A 16,236-nucleotide genomic window follows, 5' to 3' on the forward strand; every position below is an offset into this window, starting at 1 on the left:
AAATTTACAGACATGAGAAGTGTATCATCAATGTACCAGAAATACAACATTACATACGCAATTCAATAAGAAAACTTGTATATGGAAATTTGGCGTGACGCCATTTATGCATGACACCTAAGTTGCAAATGACATCTTCTTTTTATTTACTTTCTCTTTCAATTATTACGGAATATTCTATAATATTCTTTGATAAATTTTTCAGTGCAGATTACAAGATGGTAAAAAACACGAAAAATTAATATATAGGTGAGGAGGTAATTAAAGGATGATTTTTTTGCTGGTATCTTTTCGGCAACACTGTTTTTGACAGACCACGCGTGAATCGTGTCTTGTGTCATTGTAAAAATTAACAACGTCAACAAGCACAATTGACGCATCTGGAGTGATGACCAGCCAAAAGCATTGCAAGAGCTACCAATGTATAAAAAGTCACTTATTGGTGTGGATTATTTTTGAAATACCGGCCGATATGTTTGAGACTGTGTGCCAAAATTGGACTTTGCGTGTGGGCCCCCTAACGCAGACTTGCGGCCAACATTTGCATGAAATCTTCTCCTAACATTAAATTATATTGATCGTTCTTACGATGCCAATAAAGATGTCATCAATTTTGCACCCTTTATATGGAGTTATATAAATTTTGGAATTTAACAGTTTCGTGTTGACATCGTATTCACCCCTATTCTGTATTTCGTTTGATTCGGATTTTTTAGAACGAATGTAAAAATTTGTATTCTGTTATACGATCGAGTTATGCTTTTATATGGAAAACTCAAACTCGATCGAGTTACAGAACGCAAAATTTCGTATTCGATCGAAACAATCTGATTCGAACGAAATACAGAATCGGGGTGATTGTTTACCAAAAGATATCCGGATCTTCTCCCATCCTTGTAACTAGAAACAAGGTATATCGGAAAAACACTTCATACTCTCCTCAGAAGCACAGTTTTGAATGAGTTTTCATAAAAAAATGCGACCGTTCAGAAATATGCAGAACATTGGTATATTTCCTGGTGTATAAATTTATTCACTTCGGTTATTAAAATTATTTTTTGAATTCTGTAAAACATAACTTCTGTTCATTCATTTTTTCAAAAGAACTAGTTCTGAGCTCAAAAAGCATTAAAGTGAAAATCTTATGGCACCTGCTTGCTTTCGTTATACTCGAACACCAGTAAAAATCAATTCCGCTGTTCAGTTTGGCCAGTATAAAACTTCACATTCGAAGAAAAAGCATTTGATTTTGTTCACCACAGAAGCGATTCAATCAATCGGTCTCTCTAATGATCAAAACCGGATCCAAAAATTTATATGATATTACAACAGCGTAATCGATAAAGAAACTGTTTGTCATATTTTGAGCTCGTTAGCCCCGCCTTATTGAATGCTGAATATAATGACACGAATATTTAATGAGAGATCTTTCATTCAGCTAACGTCAGTATTAGCTTAATTTTTACTGTGTGCAGTTCCACGGCTGGACAATATAATTACCGGGCGTTAGTCAGACACCAGCAAGCGGTTTTTTTTTGGGAAAATTTGATATTTTTTTGCACCAATCAATTTGAGATAAGCTCAACATCAGCTGAAAACAACGATTCGGTCGAGTTCTAAGACATATTAATAACTTTTACTTTTATATCTTTGTTTCAGCTTCGCCTCAGTTCAACACGAACCTCTTAGCAGACGTAAAAGTTCACTCTATTCAAGTGTCTCAATTTTTACTATAGCGCAGAAATGCAATGTCTGCTCTGACGTCTCAGACGGGACAAAGTTTGCAACGTACTGGTTTGCAGGTAGTTAATATACATTTTTGAGTTTTTGTACTTAGGTGAAAATGATTAAATTATTTTTACGTTTGTGATATTTTTATGTTTGCTTAGCGATTTATGTTGGACCAGTAGTTCCAACAGTTGAGTCTAAGAAAAAACGTAACAATAAATTTACATGGTTTATGTGCAGCCATGCATAAAGTATGAAACGTGAGTATAAATGATGGTAACCAAAACTTCTAAATGTATAACTTCAACATTGTAATTGTTAGAATACTGTTGAAAAATTCAGCATATCAAAAAAAATCAGAACAACATGAAAAAAAACACAATAGACTTTCTACCAAAGATAAACTCAAGATCGAGTAGTCTGTGATTTCTTATGTATCATTTGAATAGGACCCCTCAATGAGCTCGGTTTACTGTCAGTTTCAACAAGCTTTCGCAAACAAGTTTCGCCAAAGATAAACTCAAGATGGAATAGTCTATGATTTTTCATATACCATTCAAATAGGACCCTTCGATGAAATCGGTTCACCGTTAGTTGCAGTACAATTGTTGTTTAAAACAAAACAATTAGCGTCGAATCGCTACATGCGTCGTAACTATGACAATGTTTGTTTATATAGAATTAATCTTAAGTTGCAATATGGAAGAAATCGCGGTATTTTGCTGCATATCGAGTGGATCTTGAGACAGAAAAGCAAGAATCTATTAAAAATATTACTAAGAATCTATTTAATTTGGTAAATTCTTATCTTACGAGGCATCAAAGTGAATGGAAGTAACAAAATATTGTGTGCGGTATGTTTACATATGTTTACTTCCTTCTAAACTTGTATTGTTGCTATGGAATTTTATCGTCGTTTTCCAATGTTTATCGACGCTTATAACCGAAGGGTCAACAAAATTGCATTATTACTAGGTTCACTGGTTCACGATTACTGATCCAATATTTTTTGATGGTCTGTATGGGACATTGTAATCTTGAGTTTATCTTTGGTTTCACTATATGCGTCGTAACTATGACTATGATTGTTTATGTTTGAAACAATATCAACTTACAGTTTGAATGTTATTGAGCAATTTTGCTTCATATCCAGTGATTATTAAAATAAGAAAGTAGAAACTACCTAGAACTATTGCTAAGGGCATATTCAGTAATGTTCTAGTTCTAGATGCATAATTTTTGTCAGTTACAAAATTTAAATCTAAATTTTATAACAAGAAAAACTGGCAGCCCCAGCAGTGTTTTATTCGTGTTTCAAATATACAAAAAATAGAACGGCATCGTAAACCAGTTTTAAATTTGACAGAAGAACTGGTCAAATAGAAACTACTAGAACGGCTCGCTGGGGATACGTTTATTCCAGTTTCTGCTCTATTTTAAATCTTCCATATAGAACTTCTAGCTGCGGAATTTGATCTTAGAATTTATTTAGTTTGTTAATGCCTTATCCCACGTAGCATTATAGTCAATAGAAGCAAGAAACTATTATGTGCTGAATGTAAACATATGTTTGCTTTCTTCTTAATTCGTGTTGTTTCCATGGCATTTTGCCGGAACTAGTCGACGCTTATTACCGAAGGGTCAACAAGGTAACATTATTACTGAGCCAACTGGTTCACGATTACTGACCCTATATTTTTCAACGTATCGTATTGGACAGCACCCAAAGATTTTCTCAAGGTGGAAGAAATAAATTATTGACCTGAAAAACCAAAAACTTCGTCTTTTGTTGTATATTTCATTCGCAAGAAGTTTCGTTTTACTACCACAAATAGAAACACCAATCGATTGCAAACTTTAATCCGTTTGAATCACGGTCTGTTAAATATTTCCTGGAATTTCCGTCTAGAATACTACACTTGCTTCCAATAGATTTACGATGTCATCGAAACTGTCGGCCTGCGTACGAACGCAGATGTCAACTCGCCGATAGCCTCCACCGGTTAAGTCTTCGTGGGTATCCCGGACCTGTAGCTTTATGTTGCGTCGGAAATGAATGTTCAGCTCTGGGATGCAGATTGATCTCCCGTACGGAATGTTCAACTTCGGATCCATTCCGACCGTGACGTACGGGGCTCGGTTGTCGAGAAAATCCTGCAACGTGTACAATTTTTTGTGCAAGATATCGCTGTAGTCCCGCTTGTTGTCACTGCTGAACATGGGTCGGTAACCCGAGAGCACCACTTTCTCGTATGTCTTGTTCCCCGTGCATTGCAATTCATTCAAATCGAAATCATCTATGGGAAAAATCGAAATAGTACATTTGAACATAACTCATAAAAATTTCAATACTCACAGTTGTATTTCTTGCATTCGATTTCAGTTTCCAGTAAAATTAATGAACACAAAAGTATAACGATCAACTTGGTATGCTCCATTCTGTTTTATTCATGGAGATCGGAATCAAACTAAATCGAAAAGTGTAGCTCGATTGCATTATTGTAAAACAAAAAACAACGCGTTTTTTTTTTTGTGTCGTCGAATTTACTTTGATCAGCGGAATGAGTTTCAAAGAAACACTTGTACAGTGGGTCAAGTTTTGAACGTTTATTTCAATGCAAAATGGTCAGACAGGCGCGTATACAGGGGGCGGTTTAGGAGTAAATCCATACCACTCCTCCACCCACAACTCAAAAAATTATTAGGGCAGACCGGAGCTAGACCAAACACGGGATTAAACCGGACAGCTTACGTATCTTATAAACCAGCAATTATTTTTCGATCCATGGATTAATTTTGTAAACGCGCTTTCATACGTCATCATCATATCATACGGACACATAATTTTTGATTTGTACATCTTAATGGATTCATGAAACACACCTTAAGATTGATATCTACATTTCTTTTTTACTTTGTCTTGCTTATTATAACTATATCTACTAAAGTTTTAAGCAAAATGTTCATTATATGTAGCGAAACAATCAAAATGGACCTCAATAAAGACTTCAATCAATGTGTGAGCTCCTGAAATATTGGATTTCGGGTTGATCACTTCAGTGTTACTTGGTATGAAAACTAATGTATAGTTTTTAGCAAATCGCAGATTGGAAATTGTAGCTGTAGGTTGAAGCTACACATCGGTATAGGTGACTTCGGAAAAAACTAGTTGTAATTTTCAATATCCAAAATGTGCCCGGTTTATCCCGGTATCCCCTACATTATGAAAACTTTCCTTTGAATATTAAGTTCAAATATGAGATGGATGCTTTTCCAGAAACTCTACTCCCAACAAAATTTTCAAATTATATACACATTTCCATACCCCCTGTAAACGCCTGCTGTCCAGAGCAAAAAAAAAGCGGATGGGTAATGTCACAGACATATTCGGATTGACGTGAATACTGATAACAATGGCTCACTGAAACTGTTTTTTCTGCCTTTCTCATATAGAAAGGTTAACTTTTACACAAATGATTCAAATGAAAGGTCTTGTGTCCCCATAAAAAATTCCTGACTATTCTTCGGATCCGACTTCCCCGGAATTGTGGGGTAAGGAGTGTATCGAAAATAAGCTATCCACATACATTTGTGTTGTACGCATGTATTTGTGATGGTTTTTTTTATGCTCAGATCACAGCATGCTATGCGTTTGGCTGTCAGCTTTCGTTACTTCGTTACTTGTTTGTGCGGTTGAAATTCTGCGTTTTCAAAATATCGCGACACTTCCGGTGAAACCCTCAACTAGTGAACATGTCGTATCGTGTTAGTGCGGTGAAAATTCGAGTAGTTCGCGAGAAAGAAAGGATTTTCATCCGTACTTCGGTGACTCCACGTTGTCACATAGCGAGGGTTTCACTTGTAGTCCAGTGAAAAGAAAGTCCATTGGACTATAAACGAAAACTAACTGGCAATATAGCTAAATCGCTGTGCCATCAATCGGCGTCATCTCAAGTGAGGTGACGCCACCAGAAGTGAAGAAGAAGAAGAAGATATCGCGTATTGAAAAGGAAATGAAAATTAGGGTTCTGGACACATGACAAAGTGAGAAGGGTATTATTATGGGAAAATTGACGAGGCGGTTTGGAATTCATCATGCCAGTGTTAAAACCATCATTAATAAGTTTTGGGAACACTATTCTTTGGATGAGCTACCAGGAAGAGCTAGAAAACCCGGTTCTTCCAACCGGGGAGGATGTGAGCGATACGTACAAGTCGATTCAAGTGGAGAAATTCGGTCGAAAGGTACTGGTATGGCAAGCAATATGTATTTGTGGTTTGAAGTCAACCATGTTTTACACTACCGGAACTATAAATGCAGAAATCTATCGATTTGAGTGTCTCCAGAAGAGATTGCTGCCTTTATATAAGAGGCATAGTACACCTCCACTGTTTTGGCCGGCTTTAGCGTCGGCTCATTATGCCAAAACCACTCTCAATTGGCTTGCACAAAAGGGTATAATGTTCGTTGAGAAAAATATTAATCCACCAAATTGCCCTTTAGCTTCGACCTATCGAATGTTCCTGGGCAATCGTGAAGAAGGTCTTCAAGAAGACTGGTAAGGCAGCTGTGAACATGCAGGAGTTCAAAAAAATTTGGGCTCAAGCGTCCAAAAAATGCGATGCAACCCTCTCAGCATGCCGTTCAACTTTGTTGATTTTTGAGCGCTTGTTGAACGATATATTGCACGAAATATTCGTTCAATTTGCTGGGACGGTTTGTTGTTGTTTTTTCTCTTGCAAAAATAGTGTGAAAATTAAGTGTTACCTTTCCATAGAAAGAAAATTTGTTGTTATTCTACGTGAAGTAGAAGTATTGTGCAGGTATGTATTGTGAGTTTGAACAAATAAGTGGAAAAAACTTCAGAAATTCTGTAGTAAAACTAGTCCAACGGGGCTCCAATTCCTCATGTTAAAAATGGCTCAACAATGGACCTCTGTCTGCCGGGTTTGTTGAACGAAAAAAATGGCATTCGGTTCAACGGTCTGTTTCAAAATCGGCAAACGAAGGTCCCGTGTTGGCCTCCCGTTGAACGATTGATTGGACTTTCATTGGACCAGTGATCCAACGTATTGGACCAATGAAGGACCACCGTTGAACGTTTTTTTCTAAGTGGGAACTCTTGTTCGGAACTTGATGAAGAGCTTTCGATCAAAAGTTCGAGAATTCGTGAAGGAACAACTTAAATTTCATCCGGTTTTCAATGTGTTGAATGAGTTTAACCTCGTACCATACAGGATCAATTTTTAATTTGAATATCGTTTTATGGATAGCTTATTTTCGATACACTCTTTAATGTGCAAAAAATCGTTAAAATAAGTGCACCAACTTTTCTCGGAGACGGCCGAACCGATTTTCGCAAACTCAAATTCAAATGAAAGGTCTTGTAGCCACAAATAAACTTCTTGAATTTTGTATATACTTGGTTCCGGAATTATGGGGTAAAATCTGCGAAAAAATGAAACATAAATAAGTACTAACTTTTCTCAGAAATGGCCTGACCGATTTTTACAAATATAGATTCATGGCCTTATGGTTCCATACAAAACTTCTGAATTTCATCCGGATCCGGCTTCTTATTCCGGAATTATAGAGTAAAGTGTGTTAAAAATGTTATACCATCATTTGAAGGGGCGAAACAAAATACGAAAAAAAAGTTTCTAAACTGGCTTCAAAACTACACCATTGGATAGTTATTATCAGTATTTCTGATTCCAGATGCACCGGAAATAGTGGTGATATTTTCCCGAATGGATCTCACTCACTTTGCTTAGCGATGGTTTGACCGATTTTCAAAACCTGAAAATGAATGGTCCTGCTGTCTCTTGCGAAATACCTGCATTTTATCCGGATCCGACTTCCGGTTCCGGTATCATAGGGTGAAGTGTGTTAAAATTTGTATACCATAACTTGAAGGGCTCTCCAAATCGGCCTCAAAACTACACAGATAAAATCGACACGTTAGACTGGTATTCGACATTCGAGCTTAAAGTGGTCGACGAGTTAATCGAACCTGGACGCTTTGGACTTCGCTTAATTTGCACAAAAATGATTCGTTTCAATGTAGATACTTACTACTTACTTTAGTACTGGATCCGGTGTTTGACATTGTAGTGCTTAACAGTTTTCTTACATTGCTAAATAATCTGCACTAGTTCTGCAAACGATTCGATAAAGTCAATAAGTAGCAAGCTGGTGATGTCGAATTGATTTGACTAGAGACAACGGTGAAGCACTAATTCTTTGGTATCAGAATGCGTTTAGAAAAATGTATCAGCATTCACATTCAGACGGGAACAGTAAAAAAAAATCAACTAAGAGCATCAATCGAAACGTCTTAAACAGGAAGAACCTTCATGTTTATTTATTAAAAGTATTTTTTCATCCTATACAGTAGAAAAATTATCCTAACAGGTTTGTTTATTCATTGCCATTCGGTCTTAATTTAACTTAGGATGATCAACTGTTGCTTTCGTGGTTCGGTTTAACTTTTTTTTCTGACTGTGCTATGGTAATTCTATTGATTAAAATCTTAGAAACACATTTGCAGACCTATATTTAGACTGACTGATAACTCAAAAAATTGTAATTAAAACTAAAGTGCAACTAATAAATAATAGATAGTCAATTTGCATTTCGTTTCAGAGGTGATTTGGCATTCAATCACTGCGAAAGAAGGCACACACAGTCCCACGTATGAATGTCATTATTGCATATATTAGTCGAAACAGTAGTTGCTTGCTAAAAACAATAAGTTAATCGATAACGGTGCGAATTTGAAAGCAAAACAAAAAAAAAATAAAAGTTGTTCTATGATTTCGTAAGACTTGTAATTTCATTGTTCAAATACTGCGATTCAAGGATGCGTTCCCTTTTTCGTTTTTTTTTATTAAGTAGTTTTGGCAAGTTTGCTTATACAATTTCGAATTTTAACTTCTATGGGAAGTTCAGTCAACAAGAAGTATTTTCTAAAAAAAAATTCTCAACACTTTCATGTATAATAAGTATGTACAAGTCCATCGTGTGAAGGAAAAAAAAAACAACAGTCAATTACGTACGGGCCTATTTGTCGGTATATACAGGCGTTTTGTTCTCGTGTCCTTAAATTAGGCGACTTTCGCCGCGGTTGGATGTTTACGAAAAAAAGGTTTGATTGATATATTTGATTGGCTGGATTTTGATCAATGCCTACCAAATGGTTTTGAGGGGAATGCGTCAGTTACGGGTTTTTTTTTCTCTTCTTTTATTCAGAACGACCTACCATCGTGGAGTGATACTGTGGAATTTCCAAGATTGGTATGCATTTTGGACATCACATGGCATCAGTGCGAGAGCTCTCGTCTGCGGATGATAGCCCATGCACATTTTGTAGGTCCGGTGAAGTAAGGTCGACGTAGCTTCATCGTACTGCCAAGGTCCATCCACCGTTCCAAGTCGACAGAAAGCTATCTTGATGCCCTGTTTGTCCGCTTCGATGCATCTTTCGCCTACACCCAGTTGACCAGCGGCATTCAGTCGAATCAGCTGGTTGTGCCCTTGGCCATGGCAGTGCTGAAGCCCGATGATGGCCGGCGGTTGACGACCCAACGCATCGACACATTTCTCAGTGCCAGAATTTTTCAGCTCACCCCAGTAGAGATTTTCCGGCAGAGCTGGATATTTATCCAACACATCGTACGCCACGTTATCCATGTACCACTGGAAGCTCTTACACTGGAGCCGTTCCTTCAATGCCAGCTGATCACTGATGTCACCCATATCCAAGAATCGTGCCAAAGGTTCTCTCGTATAGAAATATTCCTTGTACTGTTCGTCGAACCACGTTTCGATCACTCGTTTATAGTTGATCGTAATCAGTGGACCTTTCTTCTTGTTCGCCAACTTGCCGAAATTGTACGGCATAAAGCCGCGATAAACGTGACCGACCCGAGAGCATGGAACCCACTCGATGCTACCACCGCACTGCCAGATTTTGAAACTAAGCTCAAAATTTTCTCCACCCCACACCAACAGGCCCGGATCGTAGGCTCCGATTTCCAGGAAAAACTTTCGATTGATAGCAAACAGACCGCCGGCATGCGTCGGGCTTTTGTAAGGTTCGCTGTCATGTTTTCGCCTTTTCTGTTCGCGCCGTGGCACCTCGTTCTCCTTGTACAGCATGCCCCATTCGAAGATACCCCTGCGTACAAAAATGAATCATTCAGTCGATTGAAGCAAAAATATTGATTGTTTTATCAGCCCACAGATATTCTAGGGCGATAAAAACAACAACTTACCGATAATGATGCCCGTCGGCATACACCGGTCGATATTCGAAACTTTTGTGGTCTATTCCATCGATAACAGGAACGGTCATAACGGTTCTGTCACGGTAGATCGGTGCCAACAGTGGAGGTAACCAGTTTGTGTTGACCTCGCAATGTGCATCGAGATAAACAATCACTTCACCGGTCGCTTCCTTGGCTCCACGCGACCGTGTCCTAATCAGCCCTTCCCGTTCAACGTTTCGAATTAGCCGAACTTTACCGTCGAACCGTTCGATGTAGGTTTCCAGTTTTTCTTTCAAGTCTTCCTTATCGGAGAAATCGTCCACCAGAATAATCTCGTGCAACACATGCTTGGGCGAACGATTCAGTACCGAGTGAACCGTTCGCATTAGAACCGAGAAGCCCTCATTGTGAAACACAATAATTACACTGGTGCTAGGTAGATCGTATGGATAATCCCAGTGTCTGCATTCCTCAAGTCGTGTGTCCCGAATAGTACGATCTAGCGAAATCGTGTCCGACACCACAATGTTCATGCCGTACTCCATTTCTGCATCGGAAGCTCGATTCTGTTGATTTTCGGGCACAATGTATGCCTTGCCACCTTCACCGGGGCCATCGCGTTGATCCACTTCCTTCGGTTCGAAATTACCCAGACCTGAGATGTGATGAGAGGAAGTAATAGATAATTTGTTGTGCTAGCGGAAATTTCGTCACACTCGTTCGAAATGTGAAAACAACCATCATGACATAGATAGGCTGCACACACAAAGATAAAATCACTTAGCATACAAAACAGTAATTGGCTCACCTTCAATCAATACCGGATAGATGTTCCTGTGGTCTAGTTGTTCCGCTTGTTGATCGCCCGATCTGTGTCCCACGAAACGGGCATTATAAACGTCTTTCATTGCCTGCTGATCAACTCCGGACCAGGTTGCAATAATATACAGTATAAACAACAGTACCACAGCGATGACGGCGATTTTGGCAATCCGCCCCCGGCGAATGTTGGTCACTCGCATTCTGCGGAAGCTAGACTGTATCACCAGTTAGTAAACATATTCCACAAAACGCTGTACACAATCGATCTTACCTATAAAACGACTTTCACGACGAAACGTTATACCGATATGCGTACGGACAGAAGATACCTGTCTACGTGTACGTCTTTTTCTGCTGGCTGGCTGGCTGAACCGGATAAGTGGAGTTTGCACGATTGTTTTTGGATGCGTTTCTCTCGCTTGCTTGTATATCTTGTGCTAGATCATTGCGCTCTCACTCTCGCAAACGCATCCGTGAAGTGACAGTTCGTTCCGCAAGTAACATGAGAAAAGCAAGGGACACTATATTAGGTTATCCCATTTGCCAAGCTTGAGTGTGTTTGTAATAATTGAGGAACAACTTAAAGGGGCTTTGCTTTATGTCGTTTTCGCTTTATATTTTATCGCACTCGAATTTGACATTTCTCTCCCCTACTTGTACAGAGATGGCATTTTACTAGACAAGTACAGAGATGGCATACACCAGGGCGTAGGTATCAATCGACGACACGACCAGGCACTCCGAAGAAAAATCACAATAAAACATGTCCGTGAGCGATTTACCGACAGTTATTACAAATACACCGACCCCCTTGTTAATTATTGAAAAATATAATTCCAGCAACACTTTCCTGGTTGCTACGAACTCGTTGTCAAAGAGCTATTCGCAATAAAAATAAACCAATACAAACTATTCTATCATTAGATTAGAAAAGTTTCTAGTTGTGTGATTCATACTCAATATCTCCTAAGCTTTTCTAAAGCAGCGAAATATTGTTTTAATCCAAACGAAGTTTAGAATAATTCTAAAAGGAGATGAATGTACATATTCAACAACCTTCTCTCTGGAAAAAAATATATATAGAGACACGTAAATTCTGATTTTGTGGCAATATTTTTGTCAACTCGCGAAATTACCGCTATTCGATCATAAGTACTACTAATAGGTGTTGAACTGGCATTTATATTGTCTCGTGTAAGGGTCGCTATTGTGCAGCGATTATGAAAATTTGCATTTATTTATCCGTTCAAACCAAAATTTCGAAGTTTTTTGTTAAAAATTAACCTGTTACGTTGGCAGTTACAGCCTTCTGAAAAGTTCAACTTGACTTGTTCTTCACTGAAAATAATTCATGTGCAAAGCATTTGAACTATTACCACTTGTAGAACACATGAAATTAATGAAAATATACACTTAACTCATAAAATGAGTTTAAAAACTGTTGATATTTAGTGGAAATCATGCTACATTTATCTGCCCATCAAAACGATAAGATATATTGTTTCCTCTAAATTATATATGAATTTCATACGAATATCACATTGTTTTTCACATAACTTTCAATTGAAACACAGTTGATCGAATCAAGTGTTCTGCCCATACATTTGTGCTGTCCTCATTTTTATTATAAAATGAAGTGTTTAACACACGTAGTTCGATTCAAGAGCAAAACACATCACATCCGAAGGATTTCTCGATATTTATACAGATTTTTAACCTTTATAACGCAATACAGGTATTACAGATACAAAATAATACAGATTATTGACGGATCGTACAGAAACGATTTTCGTTTTTAGCTTGGATAGACATGAGAAAAGGTTGTTGCGGGACCATTTTTTTTGCTCACCAAAATGAGCTTTGGTGACATTTTCCTAGTACTTAGGTTGACGAGATTCAGATTCCGATATGATACAGATAGATTATTGCACCGAATACAGGTTGTTGAAAAATGACCTGGCAATGCTGGTTTACATATTAATCGATCGTGCAAAATTTTATCAGTGTTCAGAGGGCATCGCTAAAAATTGGAAAATATTTCTACCTCTACATGTACATCGTGGAATTTGTCAGCAACATTACTAAAATAAAACAAAACGACGCGATCTCGAGTAACTAATATATTCGATTTTAAATGTAATATTTATAATAAAGAGTGAATTTGTCTGTCTGAATATGTGGTAATAGATTAGCTAAATCATGGATTTCTACGCGAGCATATGCCGGTTGTGTGAGGCCACTGATAAACTGAGTGACAAATGGTACAACCTGTTTGACACAGGGAACGAGCAATTGCTGGTGAAGATAGAAGCAATTTGTCGTCTTCAAGTAAATTTCGTCACATATTCAAACGTTCCAGCATATATTTTTTTTGTTATATTATACTGTTATTTCGTAGATTTCCCAAGAGGACACGCTGCCCAAACGTATATGCGGCCGGTGTAACACGAACCTTGAGCAGGCATACAACTTTAAGCTGCAGTGTGAGATAACACAAGCTAAACTGCAGCATGAAATTGAGTTCCTAGAGCAGAATAACTGGAATACCGGCTTGACTATGCCACCTTTTGATTACGCTCGATTTGTAAGAATAAAACAAGAAGTAGCCTCCAAACAAATCCACAACTCAGAGAACCTTTCTGAAATAACCGTTGATCGACCTGCGGAATCTGTGTATATTAAAGCGGAACTTGAAGACCTTCGGGAAACCGAAGATTTGCCGATGATACCTTCAAATGACGACGAGATTGAACTTTGCCCGTCAAAAGTTGAGCTGATAGTCGAAAATGATAATCAGGATTGTGAACGTAAGGATGCTAGCAGCTCCCTGGGTGATTCGGAGGAATCAGATTCGTCGGAAATTATTATCAACCGTAAACTGGAAACTGAGGAGGAAAACGTAGAGAATTCTCGCACGAACGTATGCGATGTGTGTGGAGAGCAGTTTGCGAAGCCTTCGCAACTGTTTGCTCATTCCAGAGAGGTTCATGGGAAAAAGCGCTTCCAGTGCAAAACATGCATGAGATGCTTTAACCGAAAAGGCCGGCTACAGGATCACGAGCTGCGTCACACAGGTATTCGTCAGTTTCAATGTGATCATTGCGATAAAACCTACATCACTCGACATGGGTTGAAAACACATATGGTAGACACTCACACTGAGAATTTGCCGTATGTCTGTGATAAATGCGGTATAGGATTCTCAAAGCCAACTAGGCTGCGGCATCACTACAGTGCGCATATAGAGTCAAGGAATTTTGTCTGCAACGTATGCTCTAAAGGTTACAAAACGCAGGGTCATCTGAATATGCATATGAATATTCATTTACCGAAGGACCAGAAAAAAGTACGAAAGCGACGTAATCGGGAGAAGGTTTGCGTTTGTCCCTTCTGTGGAAAAGTTTCTACCTCACTAGGAACTCATACCATGCATATTAGAACACATACGGGTATGGTTTGAATATGTGTGGTACAATCTTTTGTTAATCAATCTTACATTACGTTACAGGTGACCAGCGATACGAGTGCCACATCTGTTCTAAGCGATTCACTTCGTCCGGATCACACAAAAAGCATCTACGCGTTCATTCAGGCGAAAAGCCGTTCGTGTGCGAGTTTTGTCAAAAATCTTTCCGACAGAAGCATCATATGACCACTCATATTCGAGGGGTGCACACTAACGAGAAACCGTACCAGTGCAAGTACTGCCCGAAATCTTTTGCAACTAAAGGCAATATGACGTTACATGAGCGCAGTCACGTCGCATCGGAAGCTGATGTGCGGGTCGTTGTGCCCACCTCGACCACCAGTAATTCGGGAGTAGTGCGCACACAGTCAATGGATGACTTTCAAAAAAGTCCCACTCATTCTTCCTCGATGATGACAACGTCTCCATCGCCGATGTTGAATCCTGGAGTTTTGATAATCCCTAGTGGTGTTCAGACAGATCTATATTTTCAAGACCAGTAAAAACACAGGTGTATCTGCTACAGTCGGTTATCACGTGTGGTGATAACAGAACTATTTGATATTGACCGGTAGTTTAAATAAATGAATCATTCGAATAAAACACATCCCCATAACTTAATGTATGTTTATTCACACTTTAGCATAATCTGCCAGATCTGTTTTCTTCTGGGATTTCGGTATGAATCCATACCGTCGTGCAGGATCCGACCGAACTTCCGCGTGAAGTGGAAATTGTTTTTTGGCTCGCATTTTTGCTATTTTTTTCCTCAACCTGCGGCGTTTAGGATTAGAAGGAACGGTGTGCGGAAATTGTTGATTTTTTTCGTTCAATTTTTTTAAACGCTTGGTCCAGTTTCGTTCATGAGGATCTATGGCCATACGCATCATCGCTATGAAAGCTTGCTTTTGTGCTTCCGTAAGATCTTCTGGTTTCGTATCAGCAGTGATAGTTTTGACAGTATCGATATGGTGCATGTTCGAATTTTGCTGAAAAGCTTTTGCTGTCGAAATATGTTTATTTAGTACTTAAAATGGAATCCTGTACTGACGCTTACCTAGTTTTTGTTCGTGAATAGGTGTATTAGCCATTATTATGGTTTATTTTTCACTATACTACTAGTTAATGATTTAATTAGAGGTTTTACAAGTAGATCGTTTGTTTGTTTTCTTTTGTGTTATTTGATCCATTACATCAATTGCTCGCAGTTCCACTGGTGTCGAACATTAGAACTAACGTATGTATTTCTATATCAGACGTTTAGTTTCTCGTTAACGTCTGATGAGCTATTTCACATTTTCATTTCTTGGTTAATTGTTTAAAAGGGCCTAATAGCATAATGTAAACGAAGGGAACGGGTATAGCGTGATGGGTAAGTCGATGGCTTTCACGCAGCCCACCTGGATTCGATTCCCAACCCCGCACATACGGTAAGAATTTTTTTTCTGGCCCGAAGAGACCAATGATCTTAAAGTTAAAACCTCTATAATGTAACACTTTTCAAGCCATTGCTTTGCTTGAACGGTATTTTTCCATCAATAAGAAGTGTTAAATTGAAACTCGAAATTGGTTTTGATCCATTATTCTGAAAATAACAAAACTAGCGTCACTTTAATCACAATAACTCACAAACTAATGAATAGAATATCATGAAATTTTAACAGCTGTCTTTCAAAGGTTAGTATTGACTGAAAAAGGTGACTTCATTAAAACTAGCACCATCTATGTGTTAGGGATTTTTCAGCCCATGTGTTAAGGAAACACGCCTAGATTAAAGCAAAGTTATTTTGTTATGGACTTGATATTAGGTAAGTATATAAATGAAAATGTAAACTAAAGACTGTTCCAGAAAGTATGGACGCACCCAAAAACCACTGCCATTTCGCAATAGTTCAGAATCTGTCAATTTTTATGGCTGCGTCCGTGCACAGAACGCGGACTGTCAATAG

General features: G+C 38.4%; 4 protein-coding genes across 4 annotated transcripts; 1 reads left to right on the forward strand and 3 right to left on the reverse strand.

Moving 5' to 3' along the window:
* Positions 1–3,545: 3,545 nt before the first annotated feature.
* LOC131425420 (uncharacterized) lies at positions 3,546–4,181 on the reverse strand. The gene is made up of 2 exons (XM_058587328.1): positions 4,085–4,181; positions 3,546–4,025 (listed from the first exon to the last, which is right to left on the reverse strand). Exons 1-2 carry the CDS (start codon positions 4,164–4,166, stop codon positions 3,634–3,636), a joined length of 474 nt encoding a protein of 157 aa, XP_058443311.1. The 5' UTR covers positions 4,167–4,181; the 3' UTR covers positions 3,546–3,633.
* Positions 4,182–8,052: 3,871 nt separating this feature from the next.
* On the reverse strand, positions 8,053–11,275 carry LOC131426112 (N-acetylgalactosaminyltransferase 7). Its single transcript, XM_058588560.1, has 4 exons — positions 11,093–11,275; positions 10,808–11,036; positions 10,006–10,654; positions 8,053–9,908 (listed from the first exon to the last, which is right to left on the reverse strand). Exons 2-4 carry the CDS (start codon positions 11,019–11,021, stop codon positions 8,987–8,989), a joined length of 1,785 nt encoding a protein of 594 aa, XP_058444543.1. The 5' UTR covers positions 11,022–11,036; positions 11,093–11,275; the 3' UTR covers positions 8,053–8,986.
* Positions 11,276–12,864: 1,589 nt separating this feature from the next.
* LOC131426113 (zinc finger protein 585B-like) lies at positions 12,865–14,908 on the forward strand. Its single transcript, XM_058588561.1, has 3 exons — positions 12,865–13,149; positions 13,220–14,270; positions 14,330–14,908. Exons 1-3 carry the CDS (start codon positions 13,021–13,023, stop codon positions 14,788–14,790), a joined length of 1,641 nt encoding a protein of 546 aa, XP_058444544.1. The 5' UTR covers positions 12,865–13,020; the 3' UTR covers positions 14,791–14,908.
* LOC131426114 (uncharacterized) lies at positions 14,901–15,498 on the reverse strand. The gene is made up of 2 exons (XM_058588563.1): positions 15,345–15,498; positions 14,901–15,290 (listed from the first exon to the last, which is right to left on the reverse strand). The coding sequence occupies exons 1-2, from the start codon at positions 15,376–15,378 to the stop codon at positions 14,920–14,922; spliced, it is 405 nt and encodes a 134-aa protein (XP_058444546.1). The 5' UTR covers positions 15,379–15,498; the 3' UTR covers positions 14,901–14,919.
* Positions 15,499–16,236: the final 738 nt, after the last annotated feature.

The sequence above is a fragment of the Malaya genurostris genome, chromosome 1 (assembly GCF_030247185.1).
Source record: "Malaya genurostris strain Urasoe2022 chromosome 1, Malgen_1.1, whole genome shotgun sequence".
In the NCBI taxonomy this organism is placed as follows: Eukaryota; Metazoa; Arthropoda; class Insecta; order Diptera; family Culicidae; genus Malaya; species Malaya genurostris.

Bases quoted from the DNA above. Each gene is read 5' to 3' on its own strand.
- LOC131426114 (XM_058588563.1), bottom strand. From the start codon at position 15,378: ATGGCTAATACACCTATTCACGAACAAAAACTAG. The intron at 15,291-15,344 runs GTAAGCGTCAGT...ATATTTCGACAG, and splicing joins TATTCACGAACAAAAACTAG to CAAAAGCTTTTCAGCAAAAT.
- LOC131426113 (XM_058588561.1), top strand. From the start codon at position 13,021: ATGGATTTCTACGCGAGCATATGCCGGTTGTGTGAGGCCACTGATAAA. The intron at 13,150-13,219 runs GTAAATTTCGTC...GTTATTTCGTAG, and splicing joins AAGCAATTTGTCGTCTTCAA to ATTTCCCAAGAGGACACGCT. The intron at 14,271-14,329 runs GTATGGTTTGAA...ATTACGTTACAG, and splicing joins GCATATTAGAACACATACGG to GTGACCAGCGATACGAGTGC.
- LOC131426112 (XM_058588560.1), bottom strand. From the start codon at position 11,021: ATGCGAGTGACCAACATTCGCCGGGGGCGGATTGCCAAAATCGCCGTC. The intron at 10,655-10,807 runs GTGAGCCAATTA...ATCACATCTCAG, and splicing joins CTATCCGGTATTGATTGAAG to GTCTGGGTAATTTCGAACCG. The intron at 9,909-10,005 runs GTAAGTTGTTGT...TTTTGTACGCAG, and splicing joins GCCGACGGGCATCATTATCG to GGGTATCTTCGAATGGGGCA.
- LOC131425420 (XM_058587328.1), bottom strand. From the start codon at position 4,166: ATGGAGCATACCAAGTTGATCGTTATACTTTTGTGTTCATTAATTTTA. The intron at 4,026-4,084 runs GTGAGTATTGAA...TTTTTCCCATAG, and splicing joins CGAATGCAAGAAATACAACT to ATGATTTCGATTTGAATGAA.